We start from the raw sequence: 21,478 nt of genomic DNA on the forward strand, positions 1-21,478 counted from the left end.
TATCTATGGCTTCTTTCTTACTATAATTCTACATGACATTTTTGTTCAAGCATTGGACTTGTACATGTGGGGCTCATCACTCAATGATGCAAATTGTTTGTGTTTTTTTTTTTTTTTGGCCCCCACATTAGATTGGCGAAACCCCAAATTCTCCCCATTGGATGATCCCAACCCTCCAATGGCTCTCTCCCATTGAATATGATCCACATGATTGTGATTTGTGAAGATTTTAGGGGCATGGGGGGCCCCCACCATGAACAGTTTGTATCTTTGAATGGAGTCTCCCACCCAAACAAAAATGCACCAATTTGCACCAGCCCAGCATTGTATCATTCTTCCTTCAGTGGCCACTTTTGTCTCCTCACTCTTCGAGGATTGTTGATGTGCTTGTAGTTCAACTGCCTAATTTTATGTGTTTGTTTATGGCCCCTATTCTTTTCTTATAAATCAAACAACTAAAATGCCCTTAAATCTTATTGGTTTGTAAATTCAACTCAATTTTCCTTATCTTTAACTATGAGATGGAGTGATCTACTAGCAAGAGGATGGGGATTGATGTTTCACTTCCTTTTTTCTCCTGTTCGACCCTCCCTTGTGGCCTATACATTTGGGTCCATTGTTGTTTTGCCATTAACCTTTTTATGTGACCTTCACCAATACATAACTCGTTGGGCTCTTAATACCTACAAGCAGATCATTTTCATTAGCTTTCTCACCCTTCCATCTATCATATTTGGATGGAAAGACATGAAAGAATATTTGAAGGTAAATCAAGACACAAAAGGAAGGTACTTCAGGTCATTCTCTCCAAATAGCTTCAATTGGACCACCCCCTTTCCAGTGTTAAGAGCTTCCATAAATACACGTGAGATGGTGGACCAGGGAAATAAAAGGGGCCCGATATAACACTTCCCTAAATAAGATCAAACGGTTGACAAATATTTGGAATCGTATTTCATCCATGGAGAAACTCAACATAAAATTAGCTTCGAAAGCTTGTTAGGAGACGTTATTGTCAGAGAGTTTCCTAACACTCCATACCAACCCACTTATCCCTAATGCATTAATGACCAATTCTTTTAGGGAGATGAATTTTTCGCCCCCCTGTAGGATAATACAACCCCCTTGTAACGTGTTTTGATGTTAAAAAAAAAAAAGTTAAAAGTCTGCCTACAATTTACGTTAAAAGAGGGGTGTATTATCCGACAGGGGGGGCGAACGAATCATCTCCCTTCTTTTATATGACAAAAACAACCCAGGGACAAGTGTGTCTTCGTATAGTTTCACTTGAAATGAAAAAACAATTGGCACAGGAGTGGGAAATGATATTCAAACTCCTTTTACTAATGGCACTCGTCTTCATTTAACACTTTCCTAAAAAGCTGCTAAAAAGTTGTTGCTATTATCAAAACAAGGGAGTGCCGATATCACACCTTTCAGATTTTGTTCCTGGATGGAAATGGAACAGTCCATTAGCAGAACTCAACAATCCTTCTTCCCACATCTAATATATGCCTCCAATTCCATGAAAAGTCCAACAAAATCACCAAAACTTTACAACAAAATTGCATCATTGTACCCAAACCCGTAAGACTTTAATGCTTCCAAATTTCAATCAAATGAACAGAATGCTGAATTTTATTACTAAATGTAAGCCAGAATCAAGATCAGTACATAGAAGCCTAAAAAAGACTACAAAAATACATTCTAACTCCAAGTTTACCATGTATTCTCTCTCATTCAATGGACATTGCTTAAGCACTGCGGACATGCGGCCAATATCTTCATCTTTTTTTTTTTTTCCCTGTGGAACAGATTAAAAGTAGACCATCACTTCCTTTTACTAGTTTATAACATGTGGGCATCTTTTGAAGATGTTTAGAAACATTTTTGAAAATGGAAAATGCTTAGAAACATTATTAAAAGAAAGAAATGGAAGGAGAAATAAACCTTACAACTGTTGTTTATGTTGAGAATCAATGGAAGACAGGATGTAACTTCACTAATGTTGTGGGAGTGATGGTCTCTTCTCCAACAACTCGTAATGCATGACAAAATTATCCTACAATCCACAATTTGAAGTCCTTCAAATATTGAACATAAGTAAAAAACATGTGCAGAAAGAAACGGAACTGTTGAAACTTGAAAGCAAACCTTGCGAACTGTTTCCCATGTGTTTGGATCAAAGCAGTGGTAGGATCCCCTCTCGTATGTACTCGTCTTAACAAGAGGCTCCATGTTTTGGACCCTTATGAACCATAACCGGGCATCTCGGTGGTAGAACCATCCCCTCTGGCACCTGCAAAATATACGGTAAAGCTTCCCTTAATAATTGGAATATAGATGGACTTCTCAGCTTGAGTTTAAGTCAGCACCATAGTAAAAAAAAACAACTAATTCGGGAAAAAGGATATTTGGGCACACAAAAAACTAGAAAAGCTATCCTGGGTTTTCCAGCAAACAAAGACTTAGGACTGTAAAGCATGAGAGAGTGGACCTGGAAAAGGCCTATGATCATGTCGACTGGGACTTTCTTGATTATATTCTAGTGCGGATGGGCTTCGGGGATCGCTGGCACAGATGGATGGGACGATGCGTCTCCTCAGCATTATTTTCCATCCTAATTAACGGATCCCCTGCGGGTTTCTTCCAAAGCTCCCGTGGTCTAAGACAGGGGGATCCCCTCTATCCCCTTACCTCTTTATCTTGGTGGCTGAGGCTTTGAGCCTCCTCATATCTAGAGCTGAGTACATCAAGGGATTGAAACCGTGTCGTGACGCTGACTCAATTTCACATCTTCAATTCGCGGATGATATCATATTGCTTTTGGAGGATAGTTCGGAGCAGATCCTTAACTGCAGACGCATATTCTGGTGGTTTGAATTGATTTCTGGATTGAAGATTAACTTCTCCAAAAGTGTGGTGGCTGGCATTAACTGCGAAGATAGCTGCGTATCGGGGTATGCGAGGGTCATGGGATGCATGAATGTTCAGCTACCAATCAAATATTTGGGCTTACCGATGGGTTGGGTGTGCCCAAGGGTTCGTTGTGGGACCCTATGGTTGAATGGATCGAGCGAAAATTGGGCTCTTGGAAAAAAAATACCTATCGTTTGGCGGTAGGAAAACTCTCATAAAGGCAGCCCTTAGCAATATGCCGGTATATTTCATGTCTCTGTTTAAAATCCCTGTGAAAGTCGCAAAGAGAATCGAAAAACTCCAGTGGGACTTCTTGTGGGAAGGTAAGGAAAAAGGTAAGAGAATGAAACATCTTGTGAAGTGGGAAAAGACATGTAAAGCTCGAAGGTTGGGGGGTTAGGTATTGGCAAAATCCGTCTGAGGAATCGAGCATTGTTGGACAAATGGTTATGGCGGTTCGGTGTCGAAAAGCAAGCATTATGGCAACAACTAATAAAGGCCAAATACGGTTGTGATTGGGGTGAATGGAATTGTAACGGTCCGTCAGCGGGAAATGGCTCTGGAGTTTGGAAATCGGTTTGGTCTGCTAAGGAAAATTTTCATTAGTTCCTTAGCTTTAAGGTGAGAGTTGGCAATAAGGTAAGATTTTGGAAAGATTTATGGTGTGGTGATCGGACGCTCGCAGAAGAATACCCCGAATTATTAAGGGTGGCATCGAATCCCGAGGTGTCAATTGCGGAATATATTGCTCCCGGGAATGGACCTGCAAATCTGATCTAGGACATTAGAATGAGAAGGGACTTAAAGGTTGAGGAAATCAGTTTATTCGGTAGATTGATGGCCACACTCTCAATTATATTTATCTCCCAATCAAGAGGATGAATGGATCTGGACTCCCGATGTGGAAGGGGGTTTTCCGTCCGCTCCTTCTTCAAGAGGATGAATGAAGGTAATTGCCCTCCCTCTAGAAGGGCGCGGTTATGGAATTCCATTACCCAGGCTAGAATCGCGGCTTCATTTGGACGGTCTCTGAGCGGTATCAATACTTGTGATAAGCTCAAACGGAGAGTTCCATCTTGCAAGTTGGTGCGCTCTCTGTGCCAAACAGCGGAGGAAACCATTGATCACCTATTTATCCTCTGCCCTTTTGCCTATAATATCTGGATGTCAATAATCAGGGCTTTCGGCATGTCATGGGTCTTTCAAAGTAGGATATCCAAGATCATTTTGGATTGGAGTGGGGCTTACTCGTGGTGTCTGGGACAACCTCTATGGTCGGCAGTCCCATATGCGGTGGTTTGGAAGATTTGGATGGAGCGCAATAATCGAATCTTTGAAAATCACCCGCGATCATGGCAGCACATCGCTCTGGAGGTTAAAGCTATGCTAATTACATGGACTCATGCTAAAAAGGGCTTACCCTATTCCATGGGAACTATTTTGCGCAACTGGAATCTAGTTATGTCGGAGCGCATTGCGAAAACGGTATTCTGTCCCTGTTGGAATCCTCCCCCTTTCGGATGGCTAAAGTTGAATTTTGATGGCTGCTCTTTCGGAAATCCTGGCATTGCGGGATTTAGAGGGGGGGTAATCTGTGATTTGGAGGGTCGATCTATTATGTCATTTGCGGGTCCCGCCAGCATTTGCGATGCGAATGAGGCTGAAGCTAAGGGTTTACTTTTCGGGCTTCGATGGTATGTGACGAACAACATGGGTCCCCTGATGGTTGAGGGTGATTCATCCAACGTGATTGCATGGGTGACAAATCGGAGTGGTAGACATGGCGTCTATATCAAATGATTGATGAGATTAGACCTTACTCAGGTGTTGCAAACCCGTTTTGCCCACAGGCATCAATCAGCCAATTCGGCCGCTGACGCTTTGGCAAAGGAAGGTGCCCGGCTTCTGAACCCCGAATTATTTCCCATATCCTTCATTCTAATCCTCTTGATCTTGTTTCTTCCTATTTTTATGTAATTGGTGGGCTCTTTGGGGCTGGGATCTGATCTGTAATGGTGGGACATCTTGTCCCCTTCTTGATCATTAATAAAGTTTTTGTTACCTTTTAAAAAAAAAAGCATGAGAGAGAGAGAGAGAGCATACAGTTCATTAGCAGCGTACAACTGAGCCTCATCTTTTGGCATGCTGCATGAAAAGCAAAAACAGATGACAGAAAAATTTATGGAAAACAATTCAAAAAAAAAAGTGATGGAAAACAATTAAAAAAAAAAGTGATGGAAAACAAGCAATGCAAAAAATGCAAGGAAACGAGATGAGCAAAGGAATGCACCTGTAAAAGATATAAAACAGTGTCTCTAGCTGGAACTTTGAGAAATAACCTGGCTGCAAGATAATGTAAGAGTTAAGATCACAAATAAGGTTGAAGAACTCAAACCAATGGGTATGAGAGTCAGAGAAGCTCACATGCAATGGAGGTGGCTGTTTAGCATAATAACATTCCGGCACGATAAACTCAGGCTCTCCCTTGGCAGGTTCATCCAACCACGGAGACCCGAATGTCTTATGAAGGTTATCTGTAGAGTTTAAATTTAATCCTAATGTTGTGAGATCAATTCCCAAAGCAAGAGATGACAAATCAGGGTCGCTCATCCTTATAACACTTAATAAACCCAGCAAGCCAAATCGATCGGGAGACTGTTGGCTCCCCTGCATGGATTTCAGACTCTGATCACGATATGACTGTGTGACAGCTGGCATCTGTTGCAGCCGAAATTGGGGTTGATTTTGGTGGTGTTGATACTGCTGAATAAGCTGGTCATATGTACCCATACCAGAGACTGAATTTGAAGAATTTAATGGTCTCAGTCCAATGTTTGGTGGTCCTCCACTGCTTTGAACCTAGTAGGGTAAAAAGTTCTGATGAAACTGACCTATGGCTTTACCATTCAAAAAAAATGACCTATGGCCTTGCAGCTAACAAAATACCATACCTCAGCAACAGATCATTCAATGGAAGCTAATAAACATACCTGCGAGTGATAGGCTCCATGAGATGACTGGAATAGGTCAGGTCCATGTAAATGAAGATGATCCTGGCTGTTGTTTCCAGGTGTAAAGGAAACCCCACTGCTACTGACTGAAGGAGGGTGTTGTTGCTGGCGGTGAGATGCATAAGTACCAGCTAAGTTGAAACCAGCGGATCGTCCCATCTGTATGTCAAAGCGTGAGTTAAAACAAAAGTTAAAAGAGCGAATGGTGATATGGATAAGAAATTAGGTAGCTCAAAGCCAAGGCACTCTAGGGGCAGTTTCAATACAAGGATTGTAAAAGCTAGGATGTTACGAGCTAAAACCTGGATTTTATAAGCTAAAACTCAAGATTTCATAAGCTAAAACCTGGATTGTACATTTTCAGGATTGTAAAATCCAGGTTTTAACTTATAAAATCCAGGGTTTGGCTTATTAAATTTAGGTTTTCGCTTGTAAAATCCAGGGTTTTACAATCCTGAATTATAAAATTCTTGAATCCAAACGACCCTAGGGTCTTAGGAAAAATGAATCCGGTGACCCAGTAAGAACTCACAGGGAAGTGTGGGGATTGCATCATAGAGGCGGCATTGTCATGAAGCTGTTCTTTCTGATGCATATCCATTGCAAAATCAGCATTACCACCTGCACACAAATTACATGCAGGATAGTTACTGCTGCAGTATAACTATTCCAATGCCAACCAGAAAGATAGACATGGCTTTTGAGAATTCTAAGAAACCTACATTTTAATAAAGAATAAATATAAGGTAAATGAATTTATTAATAAGCGCTAAAACACTAAATATTAATTAAAAGCTATCCCAATAATGATTTTCAATTTCCACAGAACCTGACACGAAACGACTGAAATGTTTTTTCTTTCTATCCCCACTGATATGCATGCCGAAACCAAAACCGTAAGTGTATTAGTGGTATACAAAATCAGTATAAGACTTGCATGTGAAATGTAGTGTGTGTTATGCATAAATATTTATATGAATTACATGTAAAATATGGTATGTACTGAATTATCAGATATGTGCGACAACACATGACGTTGGGGGTGTTTGATGTTGTTAACCCTGGATGGTTGTCTTGCTTATGTGAAGAGTAGGAGGAGTTTGATGCAAGGAAAATGGTGATGGTGGGACTGATGGAGTAATAGGAGCAAGTGGTGTGGAGAGAATGGCATATGAGTGGGGTTTGACAAGCAAGCTCCTAGGTCACTCCTTCCTAAGGAGTGTCGAATCGCGGTTTGGGAGCGAGAGCGGCACCCATGAGGCACGATTCCAGCTTCTATGGTTCGAAATTTCCAACTAGAAATTTGAATTTGAACTAGGTTGTAGGCATCAACTAAGAAAAAAAAACCTGGTATTCTAAGAGACTATTGAACTATTACTGGCTCATATTCCTGCAAGCAAGCAAGGCGTGTTATCTGCCCTCAATATATAGTGTGGACCTTCATCTTGGCCGGTATTGTGTAGGCCTTCATCTCGGCCCTATTAGTAAGGTGGTTGCCACTTCAACATTCGAAAGCTAAAAGGCAGAAGCAAACTCCCAGAAGTAACAACAAAATAATTAACAAAAGAGACAAAGTGGTTTCAATGTTCAAATAAAATGATATTAACTTAATATCACATTAAGGCAATAAGAAACGCCTTCTAAAAAAATAACATGAGATCCAACTGCAATACAAATCAATAATAAATGTTACCAATAGAAGCACGTCATCTGCAACAATAACATTCGACTGAAGAAGGAAAAGTCAAAACCTTTAGATGCAAGTCAGTAGCTACCAAACCGTGACAAGTGAAGCAAAAGATATAATGATTTTGGCAGTAACCATAGCATAATTTGTCCATGAGAAATGCAAAAGATCATAGTCTTAATAAAAGGAAGAGGAATGCTAGATCCACATGCGCCCTTGCAAAAAGGGGAGTAAAGAGCGCCTCCATTGGTCAAATTGCATTTAAGACAGTCAAGATTGTAATTTCCTGTGCCATCTTAAATGCAATTTGACCAATGGGGACACCCTTTACTCCCCTTTGTGCAAGGGCGCCTGTGAATCTAGCATTCCTCTAAAAAGAATAACTGAAGCACCTTTGAATCCAGGTAAAGCTGGAAAATCTTCACTCTGGATGGTGAATTCTGGACTCGGTTGGACAATAGAACTAACCCCCACACCTTGCTTTCGTAGAGAGCCTGCAGATTAGTACGCCAATTGATATTCCACGGCGAGAGTAAGGATAAAAAGAAAAATATTAACAAAAACTGACGGCTACTGACCTAATTGTCCCTGTGGCCCTCCAGCAGAATTTGGGCGCCCAGTCAACTGAGGGAAATCGTTCATGTCAAAAGGAGAATTATCATTAGAGTTCACATCATTTAACATTCCCATGGAGCTTAGTGGATTATTTCCTGCTTGAAGTTGGCTTTGAGAATATGGACCTCCAGAAGTTGAATAAGAATTTCCTAGCATGGAGATCATCTGTGGTGCTGCAAAACCCAATGCATGTCGGTTTTTCATATCAGATAAATACAGCACAAGTACGAAATCAGCTCACACGGTCCATCTTAATAAATTCATAGTCCATATACCCAAACCCAATGGAATAACAGATAAGCATAACTAGAAAGATCACAAGGCCCCAGCAATAGCATACAGCAGATTTGTTTAAAGAGAATCTAACTAAAAGGATAGTTTAATATAATATACTTGCCATTCAAAAAAATATATAATACAGAGAACCACGTGACTGAAAAAAAATTGATCAATTTGCATGACATAAAGGCGGGGTGTGAGGAGACACTGGCTAAAATGATGTACCTGTCCCACTATTGTTTGCTCGTGAATGAATCAACTGATGGAGAGATGATGCGCAAAGGATCATCTTCTCATTTTATGAATCGGTCGGTGTCTTCCTCGTAATCATGATCTGTCTAAAGTTTAATTCTCGATTAAGATTGCAGTGAATTTCAATAAGAAGGCTATGTTGCCTTTCTTCTCCAGGGTGAGCAATAATCATTGGCACCAAATTGGACCAAGGGTTATAAAAATTTGAGACCTTATGCTTCATATTCCTGGAGGCTCAATCCCTTGGCCTTTGTTTGGATACTTAAGCATTCTTTGGGCAAGTGAAGTCCTTTTCTTTTCTTTTTTGCGGGGGGGGGGGAGATTACCTAAGAAATTTCTTCCTTTTTGGGTTATTTCATATAGAAATGGCTGTGATGCTACCTCACCAGACATGTGATTATTGCACCTGTTTCTTGCTGGTAGTTTTTAGGGACTTCGATGCTACATTGGCAACCAAGCACTATAAAGTTGAAGAAAAGTGATTTTTTTGCCTAGAAATTGCCTGAGGATGCCTTTGCATGTGGCATCCAAAAAAAGCCTAGGGCTTCATTGAGTGAAAACTAGGGGACAACACAAAAATGCTGGCTTCACTCTAAACAAAATTGTTGGGCTCCTTAATAATGTTTTGCTCCTATATAGAGACAAGGGGATACCAAGCTTCCAAATTTCAAAGGAAATGAACTGACAAGTTTATATCTTTGTTAATATAGGAATGTCCTAAGCTTCTCTAGAGGCTTGAACAATTCATCCACGTATTAGGGCCTCCGTATGAAGGCCTAAGGCTAATTTTGTCTTTGATGTAGTGGTACTTGTATCCTTCAACAGTAAGTTCGTAAAACAAAGGCCTTGGCCTTCTTTTGGCTCTAATGTAGTGTTTTTTGTCAAGGAAGCAGGAATCACACCCTGCATCGGGGAATCGTGATTCCCCGGAATGTGGTTCCAAATCAGGAATCTCGACGCTTCCCCCAAAAGTGGGACAGTGCTTCCCTGCCGGTTCCCATCATTTTAATTTTATGGGAAACACGCTTCCCCGGCGCTTCCCCTGACCCTTCACGCTTCCCGCTTTCCACCATCCTGGGAGCCTTCGCTTCCCGCTCTTGCAACCTTGGTTTTCGTATCCTTTAGCAGAAAGTTTTCTTATAAACCATTAAAAAATAAAGATAAGGAAAACTACCCATAATGAAGAGAAGAGACGATCCAACATGATTCATAAAGGCACAAAATCTAAAGTCAAAAACTAAAATAAAAAGAACTAACCCCCATGCATTTGAATTTAAATCATTAAGATAATACGGTCAATACTATTAAAAAAAATAAAATACAGTTATTATTCATATTTGCCAATCAGTCCATGCCATAGTGGCCCTCCAAATGAATGTGAGTGATCTGGCCAATGCCAAAACACAAAGGTGCATGAGAAGGCGATCCATCTCAAGATTACTGGACAGGAGATGCTGGGAGGAGGGGAATCCCATTCCACCCACTAATTATTTTCCGTACACCAAATAACCAAAAAGAGTCACCTTTGATTTATACTCACACCTATCTATGAGTAAGTTGATTCCATTTCATCACGCCAGAAAACATGTTCTATCACGTGAAAGTATCAACCCATACTAAAATGTAGGGATTATATTTTTCGAAATGGAAAAGACACCACATATATGAGAATCTATGCAATGATAGACAGAAATGTTAGTTGCACACTCGCAAGTTCTTCATTTGATCATGACATACAAATGGGAAATGAATGACAATTAATATATACAGATTACAAAGCAGTAACCTGGTTAGTTGGTACACTTTGTACATGCACAGGTCCACATTTAACTATTAACAGGATCAAACAGTACAAAGCAGTAGGGTTAGACGGTTCGATTTCAGAACACTTGGTTCAATAAATCTGGTTTCCTCTAATTCACTATCATGGCATGCTTCACATATATAGCACTTAAATGTTAATTAAAACAAATATGTGTAAAATAAGAGAATCTTAAATAATACATTTATAGTAACTACTTTAAATAGTTTTGTTATAGTATAGATACTTTAAATAGTTAAAAGTAAAAATAAAAAAATAGGCAGTGGATTGCTTTAAATGAGTCTATTTATAGGAAATAATAAAAAGACAAAAGCCACAAGGTGATATTAAAGTTGTTACCTTGTTGAAGCACACCACCGTTCATTAGTCTGCTAGGTCCTTGTACACTGAGATTTCCTGAGGCACTGTTGCCAGTTAAATTTACGCGTGAAGCAAGACCAGGCACAGATAACCCTCCACCGGAACTTAAGCTCCTTCCAATGTTTCCACCACCAACAATGTTTCCCATTGAGCTTGTGAGTCGAGGACCTGCATTTCCCAAAAGTGGAGATACTCCCAAGCCTGGAACAGCATTCCGGTTACCAACGGTAGCAGAGGTTGGGGGAATCCCTTGAATGGATCCATTCATGCTACTACTGAATGCAGGGCTTCCTACAACACTTATACCTCTATTTGTGATCCCTGGATGTCCATGTGAGCTCCCATGAGATATCTGCATTTCAGAAGAAACAAATATGCATAAAACCAGAAAATCTAAGTTTAAAAAAATAAAAGAGAAAACGAAGCTTTACCAAACAAATGATTTATTGCATTTCCCATCATTGAAAATATCTCATGTGCCATATAGAATGAAAGAAGTCCAAAAAGAAAACCTGAGAAAGGGCAACCGGAAGATTGTTAGAAGCAAATCGTCCACTGGAAAGGCTTCCCGCAGGTTGTTGAACACCACCTGAAGGGACACCAGCCATTGCTGAGCTTCGTGATGTAAGGGAGCCTGGCATGTTTGGAACATTGAAGGTCCCATGAATGTTATGCAGCCCTTGTATGTTTCCTACCAACAAGAAATTTTGCAATTACAAATTATTTCCAAACGTTAATTCTATACATAAATTTGAAAAGCCCAGCATTAACGTCCTCACCGGAGTGATGGAAAACAGGGGTGCTTCCAGATTGAGCAGAAAATGAAGTCGCAAAAGGGCGGCCTGCGGAGTCTGGAAGATTTGAAGTTGACCCGTTGAGGTTTGACTGCAAGCAGAAGTTCCATACATTTTACATGAATCTAAAATCCTTTCATCAAATAGAGTCAAATTTTGGAGAGAATCAGCATGTATCTATAATCAACAATTAACTTCAATCACAAACTACATAGTCTTGAATCCTGAAAAGAAATGTAAGGAACAAGCCTTGACTCTTGAAAGTAAATGTAAGGAACAAAACAACCAGTGTGGTTTACATACTGGGGCAAGTTAACAATACCAAGGACATATTTCACGTAAGCTACAAAACAACCAGTGTGGTTGGAGTTGCGTACTGGGGCAAGTTAACAATACCAATGACATAACAATCTGAAATTACATAATCACTCTAAATTGATATTGAATTAATAGCTTCAAATAATCATTAAAAATACCCAGGGAGCTTCAAGTGTAGACATCATCTACTAAGTACCAGATTGTTCGGGAGAAGAAAAGTTCCAGTATAACAAAAATCCAATCTAGAAGCTAAATCGAAAAAAAAAAATACAGCTAACTTTTCAGTAACGATTAGAAAGGAAACCCCAACTTTGGGCCAAATTACAAATCTGTGGATTTCAAAATCCACGATCCAAATCCAAATCCGAGAGGGTATCAAAACAAGGACATTCTCTTGTGTAATTCAAGAGAAAACTCCTCTTAATCTAAGTTGTGTATTTCAAGAAATCAGGATTCATATCCACATTTTCAGTATCTACATTGGCATCATAATAGAAAATTAGTTTCATGCTTAACTTTCAAATTAAATGATATCCAACCAAATTTAAACCATGTTTTTCATTCATATGGTGATTAAATAAAGGGAAATGTTATCAGCGCTACTGTATTTTGATGATGGCACTCCTCACTTTAGTAAAAGTACGGTATGGCCCGCACCATAGGATGATCCAAACCGCCCATGTGATGGGCCACAGCCTAAATAGTTTGTGCCCCAAAAATCATTTACATAGGTTGATCCTAACCCTCCGATCTGTAGAAGAACTGGATATTATGGAAACCTTATAGATCGGAGGCTAGGATCATCCTATGGAAATGATTGTTGGGGCACAAACTATTTAGGTTGTGGCCCATCTAATGGACGGTTTGGATCATCCTATGGTGCGGGCCATACCGTACTTTTAATAAAGTGAGGAGTGCCATCATCAAAATACAGTAGTGCTGATAACATTTCCCTAAATAAATTAAGTACAGTATTTATACAAAAGCAACCAAATGATCAAGCAATGCATGTACAAATACAAGCGTGCTCATGGATTCCTAAAACTGAACTTTGACAGATCTAGCTTTGGAAACCCCGGTGCTTCTGGAATTGGGGGAGTGCTAAGGGATGAGCATGGAGAAGTTAGGTGGGGTTTTGCAGGTCCCATTAGAATGGCAGACGCCAATGAAGCTGAAGTGACGGCAATCCATCAAAGAATAAAGTTTCTTGAGTTTGTAGACATAAATAAAGTGGTGATAGAAAGGGACTGTCTTAATGTGATAAGATGGCTCAGAGGCTCCCATTCGGTCCCTTGGAGATTTGCTCCTTTTTTGATGAAATTCAGGGCAGGGTGGGAGAAGCTAATATATCTTTCCTTCATGTCAGGCAATCGGCCAATGGGGTGGCCGATAGATTATCTAGAGAGGGCATCTCAAAGGCTGAGGTGGAATTGTTTGACTTCCTCCCCCAATTGACTGACACTTTTCTATTGCCCCTGCGTGGGCTCGCTATTGTATTTCTTCTGTATTTTATGTTGTTTCTTTCTTGTATAGACCGAGGTCTTTGCATTCTTTTTTTTCTTTTTTTTGAATGGTGAGGTTTTTGCTTTATTTGAATGAAATTTCTTACCATTCCAAAAAAATAAAAAAAACAAAAAAAAAAAACAAGTGTAACAATACTCTTGGTGTTCAATGTGAGAGGGTGCCCCTATCTGTGACGGAGGTCATAGGCTCTACTCCCATTTGTTTTCAAGTTTTCATCTGCCTGAACCGACTAAATGTACCAAAGAAAATACAATTGCAATATGTGCCATGTAGTGCCTGTAGTCTTGTACCTTTTCGGTCGATAAAGGGAGCTAGGTATCTCGACCTAGGTAACGGTACTCAATATATTTAAATGTTAACTCAATTTCCTCCTCCAAATAGATATTAAGGCTAGATAACATGACAATAGCACCCAACAATGAAGATAACATGACGATGATGTTTCAAATGTTGCACATATGCGGGTGAGTTAACAAATATATTCTAAATGTATGATACATCCACTAGTTAATCCAATAAGTCATTAAACGCCACAAAACAACTGTGATTAACATTCAAAAATCAGGATAACGGTGCTCATTCTAAATTAAAGAAAAACTTGTAAATTTGTAAACTAACCCCTATACTACAAATATTTAAATAGTTAATAACATAAGGAGAATCTAAGGAAGAACAAATACATTAAGAAGCCCGGACATTGCGCGGGTCCAGAGGATTAGCAAGACAGTCTGTTCCTGGCCTGAAAATGGTGTTAATTGTCTGGATTGTGGCTTGAAAGAAGATGTCCCAGTTCTGGAACTTCCGTTTTACATTGACCCAGGGATGTAATCTGAAAACATGACAAACAATAAGATGAAAAAAATTGCACAGAAAATATATAACACAAGAGACAAAATTTATCAACTTATTAAAAAATAATCAATAGAAAGATAGAGAAAGATAGAATGCATCCTCTGAAGAAATATTGTTATTGAGATTTGCATAAAATATATTACTAAATGCATCGATAGAAATTTTAATAATAAACAAAATAAAATGGTCAATGTGAATTGCATAGTAAGAGTCATTTACTAGAGGACAAGTAACTATATGCCACCTCTTCCTACTTGAAAGATTAAAAAACTATAATTCAACAAGCGGAAAATGAGAAGTTAAACTCCGCAATCCATGGTTTTAACTTTATGCAGAAACTGACACAAAACAACTGAAATGTCTTGTTTCCATCCCAAAACCAAAACCATAAGGGTGCATCCTTTGCTGATTTTGCCTCATTTCAACGTTTGGTTCAAAAACTGAACTAAATCGGGGAGGCAGAATTGACACCGAAGAGGAATTAAAGCGGTAAAAATGTCGGGATCTGTTTCCCGCCCCAAGAGGTGCCGATTTACGATTCGATACAATTCGAACCTGGTTACGATTTAAGACTCGACTCCGATTTTAAGAACCTTGGCTGCAAAGATTCTGAACGAGCAATATTAGCAATATCAAAGGAACAAAAGATCCGGAACTTGGAGGCCAACCACTATTAGATAAATGGAACTGAATTTTTCAAAGACGAGAAGGCATGTGAAGGTTTTATTTGTTAGGCGGAAGGTCATTTGGTCATTTACATGGGCACTTTGATATCCATCATTCAGCAAGGTTCGTCTTTTTCGTTGAGATCGTCTGCTGAGAAAAAAATTTAGGCTAGGGATCTCTACAACAGCCACTGTGATTGTGTATGTTGACCGTTGAAATGGGTCCAAAATAACTTACTTGTTTATGATGATCATCGATTATGGCCTGCCCTATAAGGCTAAACAATGCTCATGGGTCACTACCAAGTACGTGATCCTAGCCATTAGATCATAGCTACACAGTGCACAATATGCTTTTAATGAAAAAACCTAAGAAACACTTGTTTTGAGGATGATTCATAAACATTCTATATGAGAGACAATATATTAAGATTCGTAAACTTGAAAAACATGACAGTAGGAAATATTAATGTTATTCTATAATTCTAAGGATTATGATCTACAAAGACGGTTACTCAACAGAAATTTCCTAAAGAATCTCAATTCCTTTAGATACAATTACCCAAAAGCAAGATATCAACAGTAAAACAGAGATCATTAATTTACAGTTATAAACTATGTGGCCAATGAAAAGAAATCGGGAGGTGTAGATTCACCATAGTGGCTGATTTGTGACAAAAAAAAAGTGCCAAAAACTGCAAAAAAAAATGGCGTATGGACCTAGAATAAGAAACTCAAAATATAAGAAGAGGGTGAGAACGAGCAGCAGTGGTGCAGTGGGTTAGGGACTCAGGGTTAATGATTAAAGATTTAAATGAATATAAAAGTTTTCCAACTTTTTTTTTGAATGGTTAAAAGTTTTCCAACTTAAAACCTCAAATGTGGCTTACCTTTTCTTCCGAAAAGAAATGCTCGACGGCATATAGGCAATAGGGGGTTCATTGGTTTTTAGCTCTTTTTTTTAATGACAAAGGATTTTATTTATGGAAAGATACAAAAACCTTGCGATCAAGGTGGTAATAAAAGGAGAGAGAAAGCAAGAAGAAGGAAGAGAAGAGAACAAAGTCCTCAAGGGGGATGAAATTTTTAAAAAAAAATAACTATAGGCTAGGCCTCATAGTAAGAGATAGATGAAGACGACACTCGATCCTAATCTCTTCCATCCAATGAGCAAATCTCCATAGGTGAGGATGACAACCCTTCAACCATAAGATGAAATTGAGGGAATCTCCATCCATTATCGTACAATCAAGGACGATGCTATCAATTAACATGATCCCCAAGAGAACCACTTTAATCCTCATCTCGTTTGAATCTATGTCCCCAATAGGACTCGAAAAGTCCCATCTTGTCACCCCATTCTCATCTCTGAGAAGGCTTCCTACTCCTGCAGGACTGAGATTCCCCATTCTAGACCCGTCAAAATTGAGTTTTAACTAGGGGAGCAACTCGGGTCAGGTCGGGTCGGGTCGGATTGAGGCCAGCCCTAACCCAACCCGATATAGCATTCTCTCAACCCTAACCCTAACCCAACCCAACCTAAGTCTCGGGTTGAGGACGGTCAACCCTAACCCAACCCGCCTCCAAATCGGGTTGTGTTTGGGTTCATCTAGGGCCAAATAGAAAAATACAAGGCAAGGAAAAACAGCATAATCTAGAAAATTATGAGAAAATTAGAGGACGGAGGTCGGGTTGGGTTGCTAAGGCCTCAAACCTAACCCAACCCAAAATTAAATCAGATTCGCTTTTCCGAACCCTAACCCAACACAACCCGAGCCCAAATCGGGTTGAACCCATCAGGTTCGGGTTGAGCCCGACCCTAGTTGCACCCCTAGTTTTAACTAACCGGGTAAGGTAGCTCCCAATCCTGCGAGGGGCCACCTCTTGTCCAATACTAACACAAACCTCCTCCCACCTGTGCCAAAGATCAAAACATCAGACTAATATGAAGCTGGGAGGATCATTACCAAGGACATAGTTATAGTGAACACCTTCAAGAAGATGAAATGGGGGCTTTTAAGTTCTAACCAACCCTCTAAAAACCTCGAGAGTTCTTTCTTTCTATAGTACTCATAACAGCATCACTTTCCATAGGGTCTTTTCTTTTCTCCACTAAGGTACGCAGGACTAGCCTTCTAAGAGATCAATGAGTCTAGCCAGGAAGACCAAAAAAATTTCAAATCTGCCTAAGACTAAGTCCCACACCTCCCTAGACAACTTGCAATGGAGTAACATATGGTCTACTGACTCCAGCATCCACACATAATGTGCAGTAGTCAGTGATAAACACGTGACGGTAACGCAAATGGTCCACTATAGGAATCTTGTTGAGGAAGGTTGTCCAGCCAAATGTGCAGACTATGGGCGGTGCTGGGATGCTCCACACTCTGACAAGAAGCGATACCACAGGACAATGTTCAATTTGATGATTTGACGCCAAAGACCCAGAGGATTTCCAGATCCAAACTCTCTTGTTTTCACCAATCCTCTTGATGTAACATACCTCTAACATTCCCACTAATCTATCCACCCTATCAATTTCCCTGTTGAAAACACTCCTTCGGAAATTTATTTCTCATGATCAAGGCTTTAAATTTCGGTTTCGTAGTGCGTTTTGGTCCTCACCGAAACCGAAATTTCAGCCTAAATTTCGAAATTTGGACGAAATCTCTCGAAATCAAATGACGTAATATTTTATCCCTTACAAAATTTCGGCGAAATCCTTGAAATTTCAGAAATTTCGGGATAATATTAAACAATGAATAAAGCCAGATTTTTTTGTGATATTCCTTAAATTTTGGTTCAAAATTTCGGAGAAAACGAAATTTCAACGTTCCAAGTTTACCCAATTACGATTTCGGTCTCAACCGAAACCCGTCGGATCTCGGTCGAAATTTAAAATCTTGCCCATGATATCCTATTCTTTGACCACTCAAAACAGTCCTTTACAAGTACTTCCTTATCTATGACCACCGCAAACAAATCCGGGAAAATATCCTTGAGTAGAACTTCTTGAAACCAATTGTCATACAGAACTTGATTCTTTCCCCATGGAGACCATGGATCTGATCCCTTCCATAAACTTTTATTTTTTCCTCAGAATATCTCTCCAAACAGTCAATTCGCCATGTCTATCATCAAAAATTCATTGCCCCAGAAGCGCCTCATACTTACATTCAATAACCGTAGTCCATAATTGATGACTCTCCTCTCCAAACCTCCATAGTCACTTTCCAAGTACAGCATTGTCCACATTTTTTTAGCCTCTTGATATCTAGACCCCCAGCTTTAATCGGCTTGCAAACCACTTCCAAGCTCACCAGATGCATTTTATGTTTTTTCTTTTTTTTCTTTTTCTTTGAATGATATTTTATGTTTTTCTTTTGACCCTCTCCCAAAGAAATTCCCAATTGATCGACTATATTCTCGGGTTTTTAACTATTAGTATATATGTTTTTATGATTTATGTGTGGGCTTACTGGTTTTTTACCATTGGGCTCTCTATCTTAGCCCTACTATTAGATCATTCGATAATATACACATGATATCCATTACTTTTAGCCATTAGGCCCTATGTAGGCTCCACTAGTATATCACATTGTCATATATGTGCCCCATTAAATCTTGGTTGTTGGCCATCCCTCTTACCCCTACTAATATATCAATGATTAGTACGTGACATTGAAAGGTAGTGCATCAATGGAAATTTTTTGTCTCTGTTCGGTTTTTTACTCAAAATCATAGGCTCTATGTATCAATGGCAGATTTTAGTCTCTTTTGGACTCAAAATCAATTCCTGAACACCAAAACGAACATATTCTAACGATTCTGTCAAACTTCATTAAACTCAACTCAACTAAGCCTTTGTCCCAAACTAGTTGGGGTAGCTAATGAATCCTTTAGAAAATTTTCACGAAGAAAGTGAAAGGATCTACCCGGCTCAAATTGACTAAGTCTAATCCTGACACTATTTGAGTTCGTCTACATAGATCATTTTCTTCCATTCTATCCTATCCAAGGTAATGTTCTCTGTTATGTTCCTAACCCTCAAGTCTTTCCTCACTGTTTCTACCCAAGTTGTTTTTAGTCTGCCCCTACCTCTTTTTACTCCATCAACTTGGCAAGAATCACTTCTTCTCACTGGAGCATCCAAAGGCCTACGTTGGATATGCCCAAACAATCTTAAGGGGTGCTCTCTCATCTTCTCAAACTTCATTAAACAATAAGCAAAAATAAAAAAAGAGATGCTTTAGATTCCACCATGGAAAAAATATGCTGAGGTTATGCTCCATCAAACAATGCATGCTCCATCTTCACTGCTGAGAATTGAGAATTCAGCTTTTTCCTAATAAAGCAATTAAGCTAGCCTAGAGTAGAACAGATAACTGTTTGGCAACTCCAAGTAAAACAAAATATTTCCAGAAATCATATAGAAAGATTTTTTATTTTTTATTTAAACATAAAAAATAAAATAAACTCATCCAGATCACGATTACACACAGATTCCCAAAAACTAAAACGAACAAACCCTAAAAATTACAAATATTTCCAGATCAGGATTACAAACTTTTCCAGAAACCATCAGATTGAAAGATTAAAACGAAATCAAAGTATTTCCAGATCAAGATTAAACACATGTGCATCGAAGATTAAAACTAGGATCATGTGCTACACATAAAAAGATGGAACAAAGAAAATCGATAAACCCTAAAACATCCATGGCCAGAGATAGAGAGAATGAGAGGATTACTTGTATGGGAATCTTCGAGTAGAAGAAGGTGATCGGAGATCTTCGTTAAGAAATGATGTCTTTGTAGTCTGATCGCACGAGAGGAAAATAAGAACTCGATAGGGTTTTCTTAGATGTAGATGGGGACGGGGGTCTTAAGTCGATCTGTTTGGAATTTAATTTGCGGAGATGATTTTTTTCGCCCTACTCTAGGATTATGCGCCCCACATGTAACTTGAATTGTGGGCCGACTTTAAATCACGTTAACAAGAGGGTGTATTATACAACAGGTGGTGCGAATTTATCATCTCTCTTAATTTGTCCCCATTTTGAGGAAATTACTTTCCCGCCCTTCACGGTAAAGTTCGGTTGGGATGGACCCCTTTTTTTTTTTTTTTGAAATAGGCCAATCATATTAAAAAAATGCATAGCATGGGTGGGTGGGGCCCACAGCTTTACAACTGATGTTTAGATGAAGTGGGACCCACCATTTACACCTCATTTTTTATAAGGTGGGACCCACTATTTTACACAATGCATAACATGGGCTAGGAATGCTAATATGTAAATAAGGGGTGTAGGGGTCTCATTAGTTTAAGTGATTAGTATACATACTACATATTTTTATTAGGAACATATTGATCTATGTAAAAAATCATGCATTTAGGCCAACCAGAGAGAGGATTAATGCATACTGAAAATTCATCCGTGTCTTCCCTGTGAACCCCCGTGTGTCGTGCCACTGGTATCTCCCAACACCTTAGATTCCCTATTCTTTTGTGTGGTCTCCTCCCTCTACCGATCCCCGACTATCTTCTCTTCATGCATGCTCCTCTCATGTCTTTAGTAATCTTTGCTCTTCTCTCGGCTTTGTCATCATTTCCGTCTGTTGCTCGCCCTTTATTAAAGTATAAAAGATAAATAACGCCTTTCTCCAACAACTTAAGCTTTTGAAAAAGTTTGTAAGTTAACATTGTATCAGAGCCAAAGGTTTCAAGTTCCCGGATAGCAAAAATCCACATGCAATGGTCGGCCCAAAGTGAGACCACATGTGCCACGTGTTTGCCAAGTGGGCCACACGTGCCGGGGCGGGGGCGAGTATTAAAGTATAAAAGATAAATAACGCCTTTCTCCAACAGCCCTTTCCCTTTAGTTGTCTTCCCGTCAATGGGCGAGGTGTCATTTTCTTGCATATCATTTACTGCTTCTTGAGAACATGCAATTAGAAAATAAGAAGGGTTTGAAACTTTTTAGGATGATGTATTTGGAGAAAATAAGGATCATCGTTGATTCTTTGACACTTAATGAGTGTCTTATAGTGGGAGTTTCCTCCTAGTTTGGGCTATATGCTCCCTGCGTGTGCGCAAGTTAATAAAGGGCGAATTTGGGTTCCCTTAGTTGATTAACCTTTACATACCCCTCAAATGACTACTTTTAATGGGAGCACTTGTTTAATCAAACGACACCAAGGTTATATAATTTGATGTACTTTGAAAGCATAGGCTAAGATTTTAACAGTTTCTTCCACTTATTATGTCTCATGATTATTTAGGACTGGGTCTCAAAGTCCACTTGTCAGTAAGGGTGTCAATTTTGGCTCGGGCTCGAAAGCTCGCTCGAGCTCGGCTCGAATCCTTAACGAGCCGAGCCG

The 21,478-nt window shown here is 39.4% G+C and overlaps 1 protein-coding gene and 1 non-coding gene across 3 annotated transcripts; one reads left to right on the plus strand and one right to left on the minus strand.

Moving 5' to 3' along the window:
- Positions 1-1,620: 1,620 nt before the first annotated feature.
- Positions 1,621-20,008, minus strand: LOC143856132 (NOT2 / NOT3 / NOT5 family). Of its 2 annotated transcripts, none has more exons than XM_077366217.1 (15): positions 19,849-20,008; positions 14,262-14,410; positions 11,725-11,830; positions 11,458-11,636; positions 10,925-11,297; positions 8,196-8,405; positions 8,010-8,111; positions 6,463-6,551; positions 5,910-6,089; positions 5,344-5,778; positions 5,210-5,262; positions 5,023-5,064; positions 2,155-2,299; positions 1,955-2,062; positions 1,621-1,801 (listed from the first exon to the last, which is right to left on the minus strand). In XM_077366217.1, the coding sequence occupies exons 2-14, from the start codon at positions 14,277-14,279 to the stop codon at positions 2,003-2,005; spliced, it is 1,992 nt and encodes a 663-aa protein (XP_077222332.1). In that variant the 5' UTR covers positions 14,280-14,410; positions 19,849-20,008; the 3' UTR covers positions 1,621-1,801; positions 1,955-2,002. The 2 variants fall into 2 exon arrangements, with proteins under 2 accessions (XP_077222332.1, XP_077222333.1); XM_077366218.1 differs by lacking the exon at positions 1,621-1,801 and having other exon boundaries at positions 1,950-2,062; positions 10,925-11,146; positions 11,252-11,297.
- On the plus strand, positions 11,725-11,802 carry LOC143856865 (small nucleolar RNA snoR35). Its single transcript, XR_013238407.1, has one exon. It is a non-coding gene; the product is annotated as a small nucleolar RNA snoR35 (small nucleolar RNA).
- Positions 20,009-21,478: the final 1,470 nt, after the last annotated feature.

The sequence above is a fragment of the Tasmannia lanceolata genome, unplaced genomic scaffold (genome assembly GCF_043159265.1).
Source record: "Tasmannia lanceolata isolate RefF3 unplaced genomic scaffold, GAP_Taslan_0.1 ptg000023l, whole genome shotgun sequence".
Taxonomy (NCBI): Eukaryota; Viridiplantae; Streptophyta; class Magnoliopsida; order Canellales; family Winteraceae; genus Tasmannia; species Tasmannia lanceolata.